Source organism: Oenanthe melanoleuca, chromosome 11 (genome assembly GCF_029582105.1).
Source record: "Oenanthe melanoleuca isolate GR-GAL-2019-014 chromosome 11, OMel1.0, whole genome shotgun sequence".
In the NCBI taxonomy this organism is placed as follows: Eukaryota; Metazoa; Chordata; class Aves; order Passeriformes; family Muscicapidae; genus Oenanthe; species Oenanthe melanoleuca.
In genome coordinates this window covers 6,540,636-6,562,398 of record NC_079345.1, presented here as the reverse complement: position 1 = coordinate 6,562,398, position 21,763 = coordinate 6,540,636, and the positions used below count along the sequence as shown (strand labels likewise).

The 21,763-nt window shown below is 41.5% G+C and overlaps 1 protein-coding gene across 5 annotated transcripts in view; it reads right to left on the bottom strand.

Annotated features, from left to right (window-relative positions):
* The window catches only part of RANBP10 (RAN binding protein 10), a 67,224-nt gene that overhangs the window by 33,186 nt on the left and 12,275 nt on the right, over positions 1 to 21,763 (bottom strand). For all 5 annotated transcript variants that reach the window (XR_008841362.1, XR_008841361.1, XR_008841360.1 and 2 more), the window contains exon 3: positions 16,193 to 16,245. Coding sequence is in view for 1 of the 5 variants with exons in the window: in XM_056500434.1 (XP_056356409.1) it covers positions 16,193 to 16,245 (53 nt within the window). In the remaining 4 variants the exon portion in view is untranslated. The remainder of the gene's footprint in view (positions 1 to 16,192; positions 16,246 to 21,763) is intronic.

Below are 21,763 nucleotides of genomic sequence, written 5' to 3'. Positions count from 1 at the left end.
TTAACCTACTCATAATACTATCCAAATACAAACTTCTAGATCTTCTGCATACAAAACACTCCTGGCACTACAAAGCACCTACCAAGAACTTGTCATCAATAACATCTAAGCAGTGAAGTGCTTACACATCATGTACTGGGTAAGGCTCCGGTAAGAAATACAACAGTGTGTCCAGCCATGGGGATGAGCTCACTAAATGCTTGGGCCAATGCAGACATTATAGGTTCTGCAGTGTAAGAAATAAAAGTTTCATTACCTACAGATCATAGCTGATCCTACTGAAAAAAAACCCTCCTCCTATTCCTTTATGACTTGAGCTCCAGTGTGTCAGTTCTTGCTGTAGCACCAATGGTGGTGAATTCCAGTAAAAAGTGACTGAATAAAGGCCTTGAAAACAATGACAAACGTGGTACATACAGCAATAATGCCTGAAAAAAAGCTTTTTTTGAATCTTGCTCTCCCTAGAAAACCACTAACATAACCAGTTAAGGAAACTGGCTCACTCAGCACTTTGCTAATGTTTTGTAGAGTTTACTTTTTCTACTCAAATGTTGCATAGTGCTGAACCTGGACCTGGCACCACACTAGGCGCCATAAATCTGGACTGTCAGCCTTATCAGATTACCATGGTCATCTTAAACAACAAGCCAGAGCTGTTTACAGAGTGAACTTACTGTACCCACTGTAAACATAAGCTGAGTGGTATTAATTATATGTCTAACAATAAGTTATTTATTAATAAAAAACAGACCCCTATTCCTAAAATTCTGCCTGAAATAAACATGAGGGCAGTGGCATACATGTCATTCCAGCATTGGCCAGCTTCAGCCTATCTTCTGAAATTTCCTAACAATCTGAATTAAAAACAACATCAGCACTTCTAGTACTTCTAGGTCAAAGTTATTGAGGCCTGTTGATTCAAATAGTGTATCCCTATTGAAAGTATTTGGCATTATCCTGGATTACCAGCAGAGTGAGGAGTAACTCATCACAAGTGTTTTGAAAACATAAGACTTCAACTTTTCTCAATACACCTCCTGAAAACTTGGGTTTTTCCTGCATCATTAACAATTTGCTATCGCCACCTAGGAATGGGTCCAGCATATTACAACCTCCTCTGTGACTCCCACAACACCCTTTGTGCCTCCAGTTACTCAACAGCTTCTTCCTCTACAAAATCCAGGAGTGCTTTAATAAGGAGTGAATCAGAACTTCCTGAAAGCCCTCCCCACAGCTGCATCTGCAAATTCTCTGGACAGTTTAACCTCTGTGCCACTTGTACTCAAGTACTTGCAGAGGTCACTGCTGTGACCTGGAAGATAGAGATGAGGTGATACCCACATGCTCTTTAAAAGGCTGTCCCTGTGGGATGGGGTGTCAGCCTGGACAAGGATGCTCTCCAAGAAGTGAGACAGCAGAAGTACAGGATATGCAAGTATCACACCATGACTGAACAGTGTTACCACTTTCCAACCACCTGTAAGCACAGGCAGACTGAGCCAGATGGAGATTCTGTCCACTCAGCACTCCTGAAATGATTTTGTTTCCAATAAATTGTTCAATCCTCCATTAAGAACATACAAACACTCATATCATTCACTGTGTCCTGCAAGAAGGAGTTTGACAGTGTAACTGCAAGTAGTGGAAAGGTGCCTCCTACTGCTTGGATGTATCCTGTCATTTTTGCACTGGAGATGACAAACTATGGATTTGGAGTCTCCATGTCAGTATGCAGACCTCTGCAAAATCCCCCATAATTATCCCTTTTCCAGGCTGATGACTCCTAACTTAGCTATTTCCTGCTTTTCTGACCACCAACATCTGAGCCTTCTCTGGATTTACAGTGTTGCTTGTGAGAATGGAAATGAAGGTGCCTCATGGAGAAGGGAAGCAGGCAACAGTTGCTCTCTGCACTATTCCCTAGCCCTCTACAAGTTAATCCCAGCATTTTCCCTTTATTGTCTTTTTTACCACTGACCTGATGTTTTATGAGGTGATTGTCACCGCTCCAAAATGCATCACTGCTCTTGTGACAGTGCTCTGCACAGATTCTCGTGTGCATCTCCCTGCTGGGGAACGTTGCCTCAGCTCTCCCCAGCACCTCTTACTACCCTCAATCTCACAGTCCTCAGCAGTTCCAGAAGTCTATCCCAGGACAGAGAGGGGCAGGCAGCTGCTCCTAAGAAAACCCTGGGAGAATCCATGCACTGACAGTTTGTGACTCATAGCTGACTGCAACAAGGCTGCTTAAAGAACATCCCATTTTGGTCTCCTGGTGATAGCTATGTCAGAGCAATGGACACTCAGCACCTACGTGCAGCTGTGGCCAGCTCTAAAAATTCTCAAGTGCAAGTTCGGATTCCTCTCAAAATTTCAGAAATCTGGGCAAAATTGGAGAATGTGCTTTTTCTTGTAAAATACAAGCAGACTCCTGATGGGCTATACTCTATAGACTGAAATCAAGTGAGCTAGAGTGGCTGCAGGGTTCAGTTTACAGTCCTTTTCCCTTTCCTTTCCTTTCCTTTCCTTTCCTTTCCTTTCCTTTCCTTTCCTTTCCTTTCCTTTCCTTTCCTTTCCTTTCCTTTCCTTTCCTTTCCTTTCCTTTCCTTTCCTTTCCTTTCCTTTCCTTTCCTTTCCTTCAAAAGCACAAAACCATTTTAAATAGGGGAGACAGGCAGAGAACAGAAAGGATTTGGCCACTTGGCCTATGGCAGTGGTCAAAGCAGAATCTCAATGTCCTGACCATAAGACTGTTCTCACTGCAGCTCATTTTGAAGACTTTGAATATGCAAATACAGAATCACAACCACTACGGGTAGGACTTCAGCAGCTATTGAGCAAAAAGAGGTTAAATTTACATCCCTTTGAACTGAACCCTTCAACACCCAAACCCAAAATATACCTGTGTGTTTACTAACAAGATGCAGAATAGCTTGGATTGTGCCAAAGAAAGGGAAGAAAGAAACGCAAAAACCATGAGTAGGGCTTGAGAGGACATTTTTGTATGCTCAACACCAAACTGAAGCTCTGTTTGGCCTGCTAACAAGAAAAAGCTGATATGCTGACCTTCTTGGCAGACTACCTTGATCCCAACACATAGGGGAAAAAAATGAACAGCAAGTTCCATTGCTGCTGCTTGATAAACAGGTCAGAATTATGCAATGCCAGACACGTGGCAGAAAGGACTTCGAGTTACTTCAGGACAGAGTTACAGGATAAACTGATAAACACTCACTCTTAAGCACTGGAGTTAGATGTGTGCTACTGCTACCCCTGACTGTCCTATATCTGTCCCTGTTTAACTTTCCCATTCAATGTCAGCCCTGCTTTACTCTTGACTTTTTGGTCAGACCCTGACTTCTGTACCTGAGATCAGATTCTGCCTCAGAAGGCAGCAAGTGAGAAGTGGCTCTGCTGAGCTGGGTGACCATTTACATCTCAGCACTACAGAAAAAAACACGGCAGTTTAGCTCTCTGCTTCAAGTTTTCTCTCTCCTCCCAGCAATGAACACAGAACTTCTGGTAGGCTCTGGGCAAAACTGACATCATGGCTACATCACACATCTAAAAAATCAGGACCTGGATAAACTGCTCAACCTTGAAACTGTGGAGCAACATACAGAGGATGGATGGATGGATGGATGGATGGATGGATGGATGGATGGATGGATGGATGGATGGCCTAATACAGGTTACCAAGGGCAATATTTTCACTATGCCTTTTCTGGCTAGATGTTTTGTTCACACAGGGTAGAGAAGAAAGCCAAGTGATGACATCCTGCAGTGCATCAAGGTTCAGACATGTCAAACTTGCCCTTGGGCACAAGAGAACAGGGAAGAAACACCCACGGGGATCTGTACTGAGATCCCCTCTGATGACATGCCAAAGGACTGACATGCAAGGCTCAGTGATCATGGAAAACATACTTTTCCAGTGAATTATAGCCAGACACATCACACTCTTCCTGCTCTGCACTTGCTGGGCTAAAGATGTTGGCAGACAGATGAACTTTATCACTGACACATGAACCATTACCTGCTCATGAACAGTCCAAAGGAGAAATAATTCTACTGCAACTCAGCCCAAGCAGTCAATGTAGTGGGTGCAGAGCTGCTGCAGAGGATCACAGAGGGAGTGGTAACTTCCCTGCAGTCAGAGATACCTGAGACATCTGAAGCTCTAAGGAATGGTGGAGTATGTTTGGGCATATGAAGGGCACATGGAAGTTCCTCAGAAAGAATCTGAAGATTTGTAAACAGAGTTTGTGTCTGTTGTGTCATGATTAATGGTAGAGTTTGAGACAGTCTTCAGGACAGACATCAATGACCAGTCAGTCTTTCCAAATTTTATCTCTATCTGCTTTTTCTCTTTCATGTTTTAGAACATTTTTCATTTTTCTCTCCTCTCTATTCTTGTCCAGTATTTTGCCTGTGGCATTCCTCTTCCCACTCCTCTGGCCAGCAATCCTAGCTTCCCACAGCTGCCCATGCCAGGGCAAGTGGTGTGCAAACACTAGTTGCAAAGGGACAAGAACTTGTGTCAACACACTGAAATAAACTAAATAATTTTATAAGATTTATTGAATTCAAAGTCCAGCAGAAACAGATGTACAAACTTTGCTCGTGCAGTGCCTGGGGAATGGGATGTGGAGGGTGGAGGCAGAGCCCAGAGGTGCTGCTGGACCACGTTCCAGTTGGAAGCAGGGCCTTCTCCATGCACTGGGCTGAGCAGGCTGCTATTGCTCAGCCAGCTATGGGTCTTTGGCAGCAGCAGAGCATGAGGTCAGGGGAGGGGAAGGTATGTTCAACAGAGGAACAGATGGAATCTGAGCAGAGAGAAGTTGGATGCTGCTTCTACACTCTCCTGGGCTGAGCAGTCCCAGGCAGGGACAAAACAACCATGAACATGGGGCAGGAACCAGTACCACAGGAGAAGTAGAACCACCCTCTGTTGATTACTCCATCTTCCAGGGGATCTGGCTCTGCAAGGGATGTGCCTCTGGTGGACATCAGCCCAGAACAGTGAACACAGGCCTTTCCCCCAGCAAAGGGAAGGCTCAGCAAGCCCTGGTGTATGACAGCATACAGATGGTCTGTATGCCTCATAAGAGGAGGACACTGGTGTTCCTACAGACTCAGAAACCAAATGCCTGGCCATGAGAAATCTGCTGCCCCAAGAATCATCTGAGATGCTGGAGCATCTCACCTGCCATTCAGTTTTATAGCATTTATGCCAAGCCTTAGAAGCTGCATACACATCACATGTTTCAGTGAGAGCAGGGTGGTTGCTTTGCTTTCCTTTATTCAATCATTCTTTAGAATCAAATCAACCAGTAGTGCTGCAACACATCTTTCTGTTTCCATAATGAGCCTACAAAAACAGCTGCTCAGTGGCCACAGAACTGGGGATGTGGGCATAGGGGAGGCACAGCCCTGGCATGGAACAACTGTCTAGGTACAGTCACAACACCAACTGCAGGACAGGAATAGGACCAGGGAACAGCATGCTTAACACATTACAGCATCTCCCTGGCACAGCTTCAAGGGCCTGGACATCTGCCCAGAACATGTCAAGGGTAAAAAAAAAAAAAACAAAAAAAACCTCAACAAAAAAAACACCCCTAAAATCCACTTACTCAGGGATATGAAGAAAGCCCCCAATATTTCTTGCTTGCAATAGCTTCTATTTTTTCTACAAGTTGGCAAAATGACTGAATGCAGTAGAAGGCCAAACCTTGCACTACAGGACCAGTGTTTGTACAAAGAATAAAACCACTTTACCCCATGGAGCACAACTTCCCTAAGCAGGGGTTGGAAGGGTTCAGGTCCCATAACCTTTGCAGTATCCCACTAAATCCTGTACAAAGCCATGGAGCAGGGCAGCACAGCACCACACACACCCCAGAGAGTCACTGCTGCTCACAGTCTCCCCCTCACCCCAGGTCCCAGCAGATGAAGCAGAGTCAGCTTGGCCCCTGCACAGACACAGCAGATGATGCTAATCAGAGAGTGCAGGACTCTTGGCAGGCCTGGCTGCAGCTTTGGCTCAGAAGATATTCCATGTTTTTCAATAAAGTACTTGCAACTGTAAAAGAGACAAAACTCAGACCAAATCCTCACAGCAAGACTTTTGTGTGGCAAGAATCCAAGGGAGAGGGAAAAAAGGAATCACAACATCTCTCTCATATTAACAGAGAGCAGGAAGAAAAGGACACAGTGACCCAAAAATCAGTATGACTCAAGAGTCTGAGAGATTGAGCAGAATGTAGGTGCTAAAAAGCACTGCTTGATCTACCATGGAGACAACAAGCAGAGTAACACTGTACAATTCAATTTTTCACAATATTGATCTGGCGCAGTGATTTTTAGACCAGATTAGCAAGTCCTACCATTAAAAACCACTGCATGTTAATCAGCCTTCAAAACAACATCAAACCACAGTCTACATCATTATATAAAGTGGCACTACCCACTGACTCATAAAGAAAAAAACAAAACTAGAAGGCTCTGGACAGCTGCAACATAGGCAATACCTTTTCAACAGGAAAGGTCTGTTCCACCAGCCCCAGGAATTTGTAAGGAGTCCATTTCACTATTACTTAGCATGCACCTCACCAGAGAATACAGTAATCAAGATAGAAATCATACTTCCTTGAATGAATAAAGATGGCAAGTCCTCCTAACTTACAAGTTTGATGGGTCCATCTTCTGCCAGACTCAGAACATGATCTGGGTTTCCCTACACCAGAGAGGTCAAGATGTGCTAGAAGCCTTTTACAGCCCTGTGAAAAGCACTGCATGGTGAAAGCAACTACAGAACAGGCTGTTTCTGTCTATAAAGGAAAAGCTCTCCAGCATGATCAGGTCACCACTGCACTATGATATCTATTATATATTCCCTGACACACCACAGTGGAGAGGGTAGGAAACAGAGCAGGAGTACAAAATAAGGCTGGAGAGGGATGGGGAAAGAGTCAGATAAGATTTTCCATTTATCTACTTAGTGGAAGGGCTACGGAACAAGTTACAATCAAAAGCTTATCACATACACAGGCTTCAAATCTCATCATACTAAATAATTCACATGTTCATTTATGGGCCAACTTTTCAACCTTCAGCTGATGGGCAAGAACATCTTTATAAAATATTAAGACATAGCAAAATCTTGCAAGCTACTAGGCAAGAGTAATTTTATAGAGACATCAAGGCAGGACAGTTTAGTGACTCAGCCAAAAGCAATGTTAGAGCTCAGTGCAGCATGCAGGGGGTTCATGCCCAGTTACTATTAAAAACAATCCCTAAAATGGTATGTAATGAGCTAAGAAAATTACCAACATAAAACTACTTATCTAAAAATAAGACCTTATGGAGAAAGAAGTCTTCCAGAAGAAGCACACCTCATGATGTTAAGAGGTTGCAATAAGGACTTCTAGATTTTAAACTGAGGTTTCTTAAATACTTTCCATACTAATCAAGGTGAAGCAATAGAGTTTTCTGAAGAGGATCATACTTATCCATCAGTGAAAATGGCTGCTACCCAGCAGTTTAAGTTGTAGTGAAACTGAGCTTTGTGTTGATGTTATCTAAAAGGCTCTGATAACAGGTACAGCCACATTAAAGAATTTGTTTTAATCTGAAAAACAAGCAGTGCTGTGATTACAATTTATGTTGACTGCTAAACTGCTGTCTCTAAAATGCCATTCAAATCTTAGCTGTCACTAAGATACCTGGATTTTCCATAATCTGTGCTACAGCTGGAGATGCAACCTGTGGCACAGGTGAAGGCCAAACCCCAAACCCCACTGTGCAATGCCATCACTGCTCTGCTTTGGAAACTCTGCTTCCACATGGCACACAACCAACACAACCTGCTGGATGACAAAGAGATCCACACAAGGACAGGAGCTCCAGCATACCCATACATCTCTGGGAACATGCTACATGAGGACAGACCACAGAACCTCTAAAAGAGGCCAGCCCAGCTCTGCAAGAGACACTGCACAAAAATCAGCGCATGGAAAAGTGCAGGACAGCGCTAAGAATCACTTACCCACGCTGATGCCTGAGCACTTAATGGCCAGTGGAAACACTTTCTTTGGTTATTTTCCAGGGCCAGGATTACTGTCTTGAAATACTGATTGTTTTGTTCAACTTTAATGGAAAAGCACTTTCCCAACTACTCCAGGGTGAGGCACAGCTGCTGAGAGCTCAGCTGGAGCCTCAGTTCTGCTTCTCCAGTCAAACCTGAAGTCTGGGTGCCCAAAGTCAGTCTAACTGAACAGACCAAAAGAAAAAAAAAATAGAAAAGAAACCAAACACTTTCCTAAAAACCCAACCAAAATGATGGCAGCAGTTTTTCCTGCTCACTCAGGACAATCATCACAATCAATATGAGCAAACACATGTTCTGCCGTCAGTCAGAAAGGGAAAAAGGCAGGAACTTTATACAGTCCTAGTTTTCATCTACATAGGATAAATTTAACCTTAATTCAGAAGGTAATTCATCCCAATTCTGTGTTTCAGGAGCTGGCTTGGTTACTCTCCAGCTCTGAACACACCTGACAGCATCAGGTTTGACCCTATTTGGGGACCTGATCACTCTGGTGTCACCCTCCAGAGGTATCATGAGGGAAATAACACATCTGTCCAACCCCCCTGTGCCACACCAGCTCAGGCAGTATCAGCCCTGAGCACAAGGCTCGTGCTCCAGAACACATCCACCCAACCAAGCTGTGCTCAGCTCTGCATGATAAGCACCACAGGGGCAACACCCCAAATGTGCAGAGCATGGCAGCGTGGGAGGACAGAGCTTTTGTCAGAAAGCCCATTAATGAGTTCTGAAAAACTGAAGAATGGCAAAGAAACAGCTCTCACATTGTGGGATGTGAATGAATGAACAGCACATGCAACAAATCTGTTTCAATATTCAAGCTGGAATTTTCATACAAGTTCAGGTGAACTCAACACATAAACTTAAAAACTGAAAAAAGAGAAAAATGACATTCGATGAGAGGACAACTGAGCAGTTCAGTGGAACTCAGCTGAAGTTGAAAGGAAGTGGACAAGTCAATCACAAATGACAAGGATTCCCAAAGACAAAAGAATTAATTTTTTAATAAAGATCATATAATTTTGAGAATTCTAAAATTTCAAATTTAAAGAAATTTGTGGTTTTAAATTTTAATTTTAAAAGGTGTTCAGCACAGAGCAGAAGCAAGATGAGAAAAGATGAGAATGAGTTAAGTAATGCCAGAGGAACTCAGATTCTTCAACATATAATGCAGCAGGGCAGCCATTAAAATATACAAAGATTACATGTACACATAGAATTTAAAGTGAAGATGAAAAAGGTAACAATATAATGAGTTATGTATGCCTAGGATAAACAAAAATTAAGTGCTCCTCAGATTACTTTCCTATGATGGCATTTTACATACAATGAACACAAGATTGATTCCATATGGGGAAAAAAAAAATCTTAACACTAAAAATATGTGAAAGCTTAAGTTCAAAGGAAATCCTTTTGTTTTATTACAAGACCCCCAAATTTCTTATTAATTTCTTTAGTGTGACCTCAATTTTGACTTAAATTAAAAAAAAAATAAATAGAAGCTATTTTGAAAATAGCAGATGGTACAGTACAGTAAGAACAGATTCAAGAAAGAAACAATCAGTTTCAACCAGTCTCAGGACACTTCTGCCACTATGTGATATTTTTAATTTTTTTTTTTTTTTTCAAATGGGGCTGGGTAAGCTTTATTGCTTAGCCTTGTGTAGTGAACTGAACATTCATTAGTGGCTGGAGTGCACTAACTGTGATTCTGGAGTGCATCTTGCAGTTTAATTTAGAAGAAACGGGGTAGCACAACCAAAGATGTAAATAAAAGTACAGGCAGTGGTGATAACCAGGAGATTCACTTACATAAATAAACCTCCAAAAATAAGAGACTCATGTAGATAAATCCAAAGGGCTCTGACTTATAAAGGCCAGAAATCTCAAATCTGCTGTAACACATCTTTTTTTGGCAGTGTATGTTTTTTATCCACCACTGCTCTATGCACCACAATAATCTTCACCCACACAAGGTCTCATGTGGTGAGGAATTTTTCTAAAAACCCATTCTGCACAAATGGATTCAATAATTCTAGAGCTGACCCATCACAGAGAACCACTTTGCCCTCTTTTCTTCCACTGGCTAAAACCTGCCCTTTCTAAACGTATCTCTTAGGAGATAAAAATTATGCTTTCAGGTAAAAACATAGTTAACTCAGCAAAAAGGCTACTCAAGTGAAGCTTCATGAGAAGTTCTCAGCCTAAATAAAAATTCAGGGAGACTGTACCTGGAAAGACGCCCCTTTGTAAAAATGTCTCCATGATCAGGATAATGTTAATTGGGGGAAAATTTAATTGAGGTTTTCAACACATATCTCCTTCTATCAAAAATAACCTCTCACCACTGTTAACCATGTGATTCAGGAGAATAAAGTTTCCCAAAGGAGCTATTTCAACTGCATTACCTGTGTGATGAACCAGACAAGTGGACAGATCTAAGTTAATAACAACCCCAGAATCAAGCAATGCCCCCCACCCATAATTATTAACCCAATTACATGAACCACTTCACATGCAGCCCCACAAACTGGTTTGATAGGATAAATTAGAGGGTACCAGAGGCATAAGCAATTTTGTGGACAGGAACTGGCACAGCCAGCTGAAGGACTCACTGCATGTGTAACTAACACCTGTCTAAGGCTTTGCTGTGACACCCTGTAGAAATCCCACATGCCTTTTTGGACAACTGTTTTTAAGGATAGCTCTGAATGAGCTTTGCAGCAGGACAAACACCATAAGGTACTACAAGCCAGAGCTTCATCAGCTGCATAAATAAATAAACTTAATAGAAATTACTTCTAAAGACAGAAAATCAAGCAGTGTGTCCAAGCTGCTGATGCAGCCAAGAGGCTCTGAAAGCAGACTGATTCACTGTTTTTTTGCCAAATACTGTTCATGTATTTAATCCCATACTTCAGGGCTTTTGCTTGTTCTAGAAGCCAAAGGCTTTCCTTTCCCAGGTAACCACGTAGCTTCTTCCCTCCCTTTTCTGCTGAAGCCATAAGAATTGTGAAAGCTTGGCAAGGATTTTCCTTTGTCCTTGCCTGCAAGATGGGATAAGAGCCACTTCCTGGACTTGCTCTGAATGTTAATGTTTTCTTTTACTATAAAAAGTAAGATACTGGTGCTTGTGATACATCCAGTGATTAAACGTTCAGAAAACGTCTACAAGAGATGTTGTAAATTAAGCAAACCTGACAAACAGGGAAGGGTGAAGCGCCAAGGATGTATGATTTGAAGAGAAGACTACAAAGCAGTGATAGAGGTTTTCGTGTATAGAGCTACAAAGAGGAAAGAAATTAACTATTTTCTACCTCCACGTGATCCAAGAATAGACTCAGACTACATGGGATATTCAGCTTTGTCATTAGGAAAGGTTTCCAACACAAGGACAGTGTTGGAAGAAGTTGCCAGAAAAATAATGAAAGGCTGGTTTAGACATACACCTGTCAGGCAGGACTAATGCATAATTGAACTCGCTTCAGATCAGATGATTTGGTGAGGTCTCAGCTTCTATAATTACTACATTTAGCATGGGACTGAGTCCTTCAGCACAAGCCCTTTGTCAGTGGAGTCACAGAAAGTGACAAACCGAAGCATAAACTGAAAGCTTCCTTAAATACATTTGAAGTAGAAAGATTCCATGGCAATCACAAAAAAAAGAAAAGGAAAAAAGGAAAAGGAATTAAAAATAAACCACACCAAAACTAAACCAAAACTGGCTAGAAGGAAAATCTGGAAGACTTCAGTGGAACTTCCCACTTGTAGCAGGATTAACTTAAAAATTACGTGAGGCTGCCAGAGCCCTGTGGAATTGAGGTTTGAAAATCTAAATACAGAGGCTCTGCAGAAATCCATCCCCAACTCTAATGAGGGACAGTATCTTCCTATGAGATTTTCACTTGTGCAGGACCAGGAGTTGGACTCAATGATCCTTGTGAATCCCTTCCAACTTGGGACATTCTATGATTTTAGGACACAACACCTACCCAGCCTCCCTTCTCTGATTGCTCCCAGAGGGGAGCACACCAGCATGAAAAATCCTTGGGAACATCCCTAAGGAAGAAACAAGTAACTTTTCCTCTAAAAGAAGGAACAGGAGGACAGAGTCCTCAACAGTCATGCTCCCTCTGACAGCTTGTAAAATAAGCTGAGAAGAAATCAAGTCCTACCTACAAATGTCAATAGAAACCTATAAGCAAGAAAATTCAAAGGAAAGGATCTCCAAACAAAGCTAAAACGGAAATCCCAGTCCACACATTGGACTGACATGTTGGAGGACAAAGGATGGCTTTCACAGAGGAGGAGAGCATGGGGAACTCTTAATTCCCAGGGCTCATTCCTATTTTATGTCTAGATAAAGGGTTGCTCACAAGGACCTTTTGCTGAACAAAAGACTCAAGACACCTGGACAAAATGTTTCTGGTTTTGCTGACCTGGCTCAAAGCACTTCAGACCCAGAAGCCAAACCCCAATAGGGAGCAGATTTCTCTATACCAAATTGTCCTGATTTATCTGGCTGCACACTAATTCAAGTCTATAAAATATTCTTGAGAGCTTGCTCTTTTTAACAGAGAGTTTGAAGCAGGCAGGCAGTGAATAAGCCAAGCAGTATCTTTCTGTTTGAAAAGCAAGCTGAAAAAATTACCAATGTTTTTGAAAACCAAAGGATGGTGAGTGAAAGCTGGCACCCTCCTCAGCATGCACAATGCTGCATAGCAGGGCAAGTCATTTATTAACCAGAGGGTGTTTAAAGTCTCTAAAAGTGATTGGCCAGCTCCTATCTATGCTGTTTAAGAAACCCAAGCAGGGTATGCCTAAGGGTGTGGTTTCACAATATTCTAGGCTGAATTAAGAACTTGCTCCTACTGTAGAGATTCATCCCACCTTCCCTCTCTGTCTGGCTCTATGCTCCTGCTGGGCTACCCTCAAAAAGCTCAAACAAATGAAATGTTATTTCTCAACAGCATGAAGACTTGAACTAATGCAGAACATCACATGCAGGAGAGACTCGTTTTCAGTGTGCAGTCTCATCCATGTTAAGGACAGGACAATTATCATCTTCCCATTTTATGAAGGTTTGGTGAAACTTGTAGCAAACCACCAACGTGTTTTCAGCAGGGCTCAGAAAAACTTACTGGACTGAGGGCTAAATAATAGTAATAATAAAATGTTAAAAAAAGGTTGCAGATATATTACTTGCAGGATGAACAAGACCATTGCCCCATGAGTCCTGAAAGAACCAGCCCACCACAACTCCAGCACAGCAGGGGCAGGCAGGTTCCTGCCTGGCCAAAGTGACAATAGGCAAAGCCAAAGGCTTGCACCAGGGATGAACAGTGACTGTGCAGATGGGGTGGGGAGGAGGGAAGGTTCAGGTTTCTCTCCTTTGATGACAGGGAGTTAGATCAGTTCAGCTGCAACATGTAATTGCATCCTCAAATACCAAAATGCTGAGCACACATGAAAAAAAATTGAATGTGGGGAAAGAAGTGAGCAGACATTTCACTAAAAGCCACTGGTTGAAAACAGAATGCTTATTAGTAAATGTTCTAAATGTCTTTAAATTTTTTTTTAAAATCAAGATATGACAGGATCACAAAAGTTGGTAGTTAATAATAATCCCACAGTTATTTCAGACCTGATGACTGAATTTCAAAGCACAGCACAAAGAAACCCTGAGTCTAACAGGGATGGGGAACTCTCCAATTAAAAACAGTCTCTATTCCCAATACAGACAGGGATAGTTAAGGGAACTCAGCTCATGTGGCTCCAATCACACTTGTAACCTTCAGAGAAAGCTCAGCACCACCCCCACCAGCACCCAGCTGGGCTGAAGCCAAAATAAATTTGGCAATAAAGCCCAAATGCCCTGACTTGGAACTGGATATGGCTGAAGTGTTTGTCTTTGTGGGGAGAAAAGGAGTTTGAGACAGAACCCAGCAGTAACACTGTTATTTGAATTAGGACTCCCAAGGTGCCACCAAGGATCCCCACTGAAACTGGGAACAAGAAAGGGACCAACTTTGGCTCCTGTACTCCCAACCACCACTTGTAGTGGTTACACACTTCCCTGGCAGCACACTGAGTGAAAATCGATCTGTTAAAGCAGAAGTGACTAAGAAAGGGCCTAAGGAGACAAACCTGGCAGGGTTTCAGGTCACAAAAAGTTAAAATTACACTTTGATGCGAAGCCAAGTCAAGACTCCAAAGTCTGTCACTTCTTTGTGAGCTCTCACTTATTCTGTGCTGTGAAGGACCTGATAACAGTTAAGCCTGGAAATATGTTTCTCACTTCAGTTACTTGAACAATGTACTAAAAAATATTAAAAAAAAAAAAATCACACTCATTCTCCAAAAGCCAGGAAGATAATTATTGAGCTGTAATACAGAACCATGCAGTTAAACTTACACAGATGATGGGAAAGCAACCTAACTATGACCACAGAATGACTCTTGGCAGCATAACCTGCATGTGATCAAACGAACAACAGGTTCATAGGATCAAATTTGTACAATTCACTGCTAAATAAGTACTATCTCAAGTCTCAAGTTCATTTTAAGCTTTATTTCACTTGAGAGAAAAAATTGCTATATTCATCACACTCTCTCGAGAAATGACAATGGTATATAGGCACCTTGACTCAAACTAGCCACAACTGCAGCCCATGTAACTCCTGGGCTTTAAAGCCATTTATCAGAAGTGGTTTGGGTAATTTAGTCACCAAAGGGAAAAAAAAAAAAAAAGAAGAAATTACACTGGCTGTTAAATTTCAGGACAGCACACCTGAGATATTCAGTACACACCGTCTCAGGTTAGTACTGAACCGTGTATGTACCTGTGTTATAACCCCAGGAGAATCCTAAATTAAGCATAATCCAACCAACCATCTGCAAGGCTGAATCTACAGTACATTGCTCCATCTTTCCATCACATATACCATAGAGCCATTTCTTGAACAGAACAGGCTCCATTAATAGCCAAACAACCACTTTTCCAAGCACTACAACCCTGGAAAGATATGATGGGACTAGAGTCATGCTTTGCATTGCACATGGCACACATCCCACTTGGATCAGGAGGACTGGGGGGAGAGAAAGTAAAACAGAGTAGGACTGACTAGTGCATTTGTCACAACAATTACAAACAAATAACGTTTGCAGTAAGACACAAATTCTTTAAAGCATAGGTGTCACTCAAACCATTCTCCCCAAGACAGTTACCTGATCTTTCTTTTGTTAGGACATGCACAAAACATTTTCCTTTCCAGATACCAAGATCCATAACAAGGGCTGAACACAGATTTAATTTTTAAAACAACTTCACCAGAAGTAACACCCAAAGCCAATAAAGCCCCCACCACTGACCAGCTGTCATTCACTGTGGCATCTGGAGAACATTTACTTTGTACCAAACACAAACTTCCAATTTCAAGGCCAGGTGAAAGAATTTCTAGCATAGAAGTCACTGCATCAATACATACCTAGAAATTGTTATTTTACTCAATAAATTACATATTGTCAAAGAAGGATTGCCCATTATTTATTTCTAAAAAGAAGCCACTCAACCAACTTAGCAGCAAGCCTCAAAACACACATTTCAAACAAAAGAAGTAACAATATTAACTGGAAGTACCACTCTCAATTTCTGTAGTCTTTCAGTGGGAACAAGAAAAGAAGAGAGACAATACAACAGGCCAATTATCCTGTCATTTTCAGATTCTTTCATGTAAATAAGTGGAGTATACAGCATAAATGCAAAATGATTTTCCTACTTACTTTTCAGTTACAAAGAAGAGTTTACCTGTCTGAAAGTTCATCATCTTGCCCATTACTCATTAGTTTACTTTTCATTTCTATTATCTGCTAAAATCATCATTGCTGCATTAACAACACCAGTAACTCAATTTAAGATAACACTCAAAAGGTTGAAACTTCCAGATACAAGACAATTACAGTAATGCAATTTTATTAATAGAAACACACATTCACTAATTCATATACATAAAGAAAAATCTTTATTTCAAATGAACATTTAACACAGATTGCAAATCAAAACAAACTTTAACAGTGACTTACCAGGAAGCCTGTTCATGTTGACTCCTTGAGCAGAAAGTCCTATTCCCATGTACCTTCAAAAAAACCAAAGTATCAGTCAAGCAAAAGAATGGTCATAGCACAAGATTCCCTGCAGCAGAAATACAGCACTAAAATAAACCCAACTCACACACAAATTATTTAAGAATGACAAAATTACTAAAATTTTCCATTACTCATGTCTTTTATTGAATCCAAGACAAAATTTAAGTCTCCTTTAGTAACTGACAGGTTTCCAATGTACAACTACAGCTACTATTTAGCTTTTAATTGGTAGGAAATGGACTGGACAACAATCAACAATTTAATTTCCAAGTTGGTATTTGTGAGGTATTTTTACTCATTTATCAGAAAAAAACTATTTATATAGGTGATTAACAAGACAGTAAAAAAACACCTAACTGCAGATATAGTATATGAGGACAGATGTCTGTCTAACTTGATGTATTATCTCCAAAGATAGCTGACAGTGGATGCAGAGGACAGAGAACACAGCTGTACTTTCCAAGAACACTCTTTCATTGCTCAGCAGGTATTTTACACAATCTCACCTGCTGAACCTTTATAAGCTTTTTGAAAAGGCAACATCCTACAGGTCCCCATTCAATTTCAACCCATTTTTTTTTTCCTCACGCTTGCATTTTTAAAATTGGAAGAGATAGGAAAAGCATTTCCCTGACAACTTTCTTGAGAATTTTGAAATCCTGATTCACACCTGACCCCTCAAAGGCCCCTTCTCAAGGCTGGTTAATCTCAGCTGTTCTTATGGGAGCTCATCTCCACCTCAGTGCTCCTGCTACACTTGCAGTTCTGTAACTTCTCTGAGAAGAAGGGAATAACCAGAGCCAGCAGCATCACACAACACAAGCCCAAGGTGATTATTACAGATAACAGCATAACAATGTCCTCTGTTTTGGTTTCTATTTCTCCCCCTCCTGATCTCCATTTTTCCATTTATTTTAACTGCAATGAGAACTGAACTCACTTTTCCATGGAAGTGGGACACAGCTTGATCCTGCACTCTAAGTGGCAGCTCAGTATTGTTGTATTGTTTGTTCTTGTATTGTTTATTCTGCCCTCACCTATCCAGCAGGACAGTAAGGCAAAGCCAGCCTACACAGTGTCTCCTCTTCCTTACTGCAATACTTATACACATTCCCATTTTGTGTCTTCTGTTTCTGCTGATTTCCATGGTCTGCAATTCTCTTAATATCCTCTGGTAGCACAGCTCAGGTTTTGTTTCAACACACCCATATTTTTAGGTTATTGAGCTTTGAAATGAACTTTGGGGCCCTTGCTCTCCTAAAGGTAAGAATCCAAGTGGACTATGGGCAGTGTCCTTCTATTCTTTCACTCTATCAGTTTTGTTCCTGTGATGTCCTTGGCCACCTGCTCCATAAAACATTAACCAGATATGAAAATATTATTTCAGAATTTCACCCCAAAGTTATATTTCTTCAAGTTATGTGCATTAAGTGCCCTGCAGAAACTGCTCCCTGTCCTTGACTTCCCTATCTCAGTCACTGTCACATGGAAATGGCAGTAACTGACTGATTTTTGTTTACACTGAAATTTTGATCCTTAGAGATCTATAAGTTTGTCAAAACTTAGCCTATAACTTTTTTTAATAGCATGACATAGTATTGTTTTGGTGGGAAAATACCTTTAAGATTGTCAAGTCCAACTACTGACCAAAACTGCCACGCTCACCACTGAACCATGTCCTGAAGTGCCACAGCTACTCATCTTTTAAATCCCTCCACCACTTCCCTGGGCAGCCCATTCCAGTGCTCTCCATGAAGATTTTTTTTCCTGATATCCAACCCAAACCTCCTCTTTTCCCATCTTGTTACCTGGGAGAAGAGACCATCCTTGCAAACACTGCCCACTCTCTTGTACACTCCAAGTTTTGGTAGCATGACTCTCTGGATTTCAAAAACAGTGCTTTAAAACAAGTCAATCCTTTCTTTTAAAAACATGCTCTGTTTCTGAAGTGCACCAGCTCCCAGAGGCTCCAGAAAGAGCAAAGAAGCAACAAATTCTCAGCTTGTAGTGCATAGAGCAGGATATCCACCACGCTGAGAGAACACAACTCCCTGAGCCACACACACACAAGTCCTGATGTGATCATACAGCCAAACCCAGCTCTCTTCCTAGTGCTCAAGGAGATGAGATCACCCAGGAAAGACTGGTTGCTGCTGTACAACCCTGAACTCACACACTGCACATGCCATGGTGACACAGCCTGGCACATCCTCCCTGAGCCCTTCAGCTCCTGAACCTCATGTTCACTTCAAAAAAGGCAACAAGGACAGTTCTGCTCTGATGCAGAGATCTCAGGGATGGAAGAGACTTTAGAAGAAGCACTACATGATCTCATTCCTCTGTATCTTTTGGGGGGGGAACCCCACAGACACACCTCTCTTCTCTGTAATCAAGGCTTTTTAATGTCACACTCCATAGTCCATGGCTCAGCTATTTGATTCTGTAGAACTCCTGAATGAAGACCAGATAACCCCAGCGATCTGTTCCTGTGTTTTATGGGTTGTTGTGTTAATCCTTAACAGGAACCAGATTATCATTTAAAAACAAAGATTGGCATGTGTTTTGTTGACAAATTGCACTGCTACTGTATTAACTCTTTTACTTCAGAAGGATAATCCTTTAAAAACAGAAGACTGGAATTTGTGAGCCTCTAAACATTCCTGTCTTCAGAGCTCTTCATAAAAAAGTTCTCCTGCATTATCTCCTGGTTTTAGAGACTCTAGCTTGCTTCCCATCCCTGATGTTTTGGGAAGGAAAAATACTCCTTTAAAATTTCAGACCCTTAGCCAGATGTCTGTCAACTGATTTTGGTCAACCTTATTGGGTTTTTTCAAGCTTAAAAATTTGTTCTTTAAATTTTTCTCACTGAATAAAATTTAAACTTTTGAGGTGTGTATCCCTATTGCCTCCCATCCCTGTGTCTAATTTTGTCAACTGTCTGTTCCTCCAATAAAATGTCTTCTTAAAGAGTCTCTGTACCATCTCAAAGTATTTACCCTTATGATTTTATTAGCTATTCTTAAACAAGCTTCTTCAATTTATAAGGTTTGTTTTCTGGCTTTTTTTTGTTGTTGGGTGGTGGGTTTTCAGATGAACACTGAAGTGGCAGGGTCTGGGCACCTTTTATAGCCTTTCTCAAAGGATACCAAACATGAGTGATTATTGTCAGTGCTGCGGAGCAACTTCTAAACACACCTTTGCTGTAAACATTTTCTGCACTGCTCAGAGCACAAGTCAGAAGTTACATCCTCATGAGTTCCCTGACTCACAACAGCCTCTCCAAAGCAGGCATTTATGGAATCTAAAAATTCAGCCTCACAGTGTCATCTGACATATATGCATCTCTAATAAACTGAATCTGGAGATATTTTTACAGCCTTCCAGGCACAATATGGAAGACTTCCCCCTGTATTTGCAGGGAATACTCCAGCTCTTCCCTGCCACCTTCTTAGTGCACTGGCAGGTAAGAGAGTTCTTGTTCAATTTCTCTATTTCTACTGAGTCTGGAGTCTTCTGCTGCTACAGAGAGGTGGGTTTTGCCATGTGTTTTTTTTCCAACTGCATGTGCAAATAGCCAGGATCTCAGTCCACAGCTACAACTGCAGCCAGCTCTATGGAAGCAGTGACAAGTGCCACCTCTGCCACCTGTTCAAGCCTTAGTGGAGCTGGGAGTCAAAGCACCCAATTGCTTCAACTCAATGTAAAAGCACCATCTAAGCCTGGAGCAATAACACCAGAGAGCCCATCCTGACACTGGCAGCTCTGAAACACTTAGCAAAGTCCTGTCCAGAAGCAGGATATTCTGCTTCTCTGGCAGAACCATCCCCACCAACCTCACCAGGTCACACCACAAGCTCCAGACCTCCCAAATTTGTTGGCTGTGACAAATTTTGTTCAAGGAGCAGGATGTGCCTCTTGGCAGAGGGAATGTTCCTTCTGTCCTGATCTGTTTGGCTCAGCTGAAGGTAAAACACTGTAGAACTGTGGCCACTTTGTCATGTGGTGGTGTCAGATTCCTTCCTCTCAGGATCACACAGCACAACTCTGCTGGCACAGGGCCATGAGCCAGCTCCATCCCTCCTTATTGCCTGAGGGTGCTTGTCTGCTCTTCTGCCTCTACATCTGCTGCTGTTGACATGAACAGACCCAGAACTGAGCAGAGGACACCTCTGCACACAGCCCTGGCACAGCTCCACTGCAATCCCAGCTGCAGCACTTCCATGGGTGCCCTTTGTCCCCAGCCCTTGCTGGGTCTCTGCACTGTATTGCACCATAAGGGTGGCAACACCAAGGAAAACACTGGAAATTAGAGGAAATAACCTAATTGTCGAATTCAGATAAAATAGGTCATCACCCAGCTTATCTTGCTTAACTTCACTATTTTCTGTGCAGATTCACCCTCTCTCTGTTGTGTACAGCAGCAAATCTGATGCATGTAACCAAAGACAAAACTTATACAATAATATCTTTCCATTTTCAGAAAACATAGTTTTAAATTGAGACTGGAAGCTTGTATTTTTATAAAAAGCAAGCACTACAACTCCACAAATTCTAAATTTAAGATTACACTTTAATCTAGATACACAACACCATGGAAATATGTTGCTAAAAAAAAGGAACATGACCACAAACTTTCCTGGTTCAGAGTTTTTTTGCTCTTCAACTTCTGCTCCCATTTAAAGCTCAAGACAAACTTTAAAAATAAGACCATAATGGCTGTAGAACTCTAGACAGAATTTGCAGACAACCTAAAATAAAAACAGACTCCCTCACCATGCTGAGCTTCAAATCCACAACCCACAGCTTATATCCAGAACTTCAAATTGTCACAGACTTGACTGCTGCGTTTCGTTTTAGAAAGTGCTCCTTTGCTTTTCCCATCTATAATCTATTTATGTACCAGAAGTAATGGATGAAACAAACTTTAAGATCAATAAAGCCTCTGAGAAAAAAAAATTTAAAAAAATCACTCTATTCTCTCAAAAATTGGGAGGAAAAGAATTAATCTTCAACTCTACCATCCCCAAAAGCACCAGATGCTTTCTGAACTTCTTGGTGCAGAACAGCTTCTCACTTCCTCAATTCCAAATCAGTTTTGTGTATGCAACAAACGCAGTTCTAGTTAAACAGTGTTTGTGGGCATTATCAAGAGCAAACTACTGCCTTTTTTTTTTATTTTTAATAAAGAATCCATTATATCAATTATGATATTCAATGTCATTCAACATAAATCTCTATGGCCTGCCTGCATCACCCATAGTTTTGGACCATATTGGTGTGGACAGATTCCCTGTGGGGAACTAGAGTTCCTTTTTGAGAGATCCAAAGAGCCTCTTTAAAAAAACAAAACAAGGATGCACAGGAATGTCAGCACCCAGTCTCAAACAGAGAAAAACATAATTTTGGGGGTAACAATACATTTATATCCATTATCCATCATAGGTAAGATGCAAAGCTAAGCAAAAATGACCTCCTAAAACCATCTTCTCACCAGTGAACACTGAATAC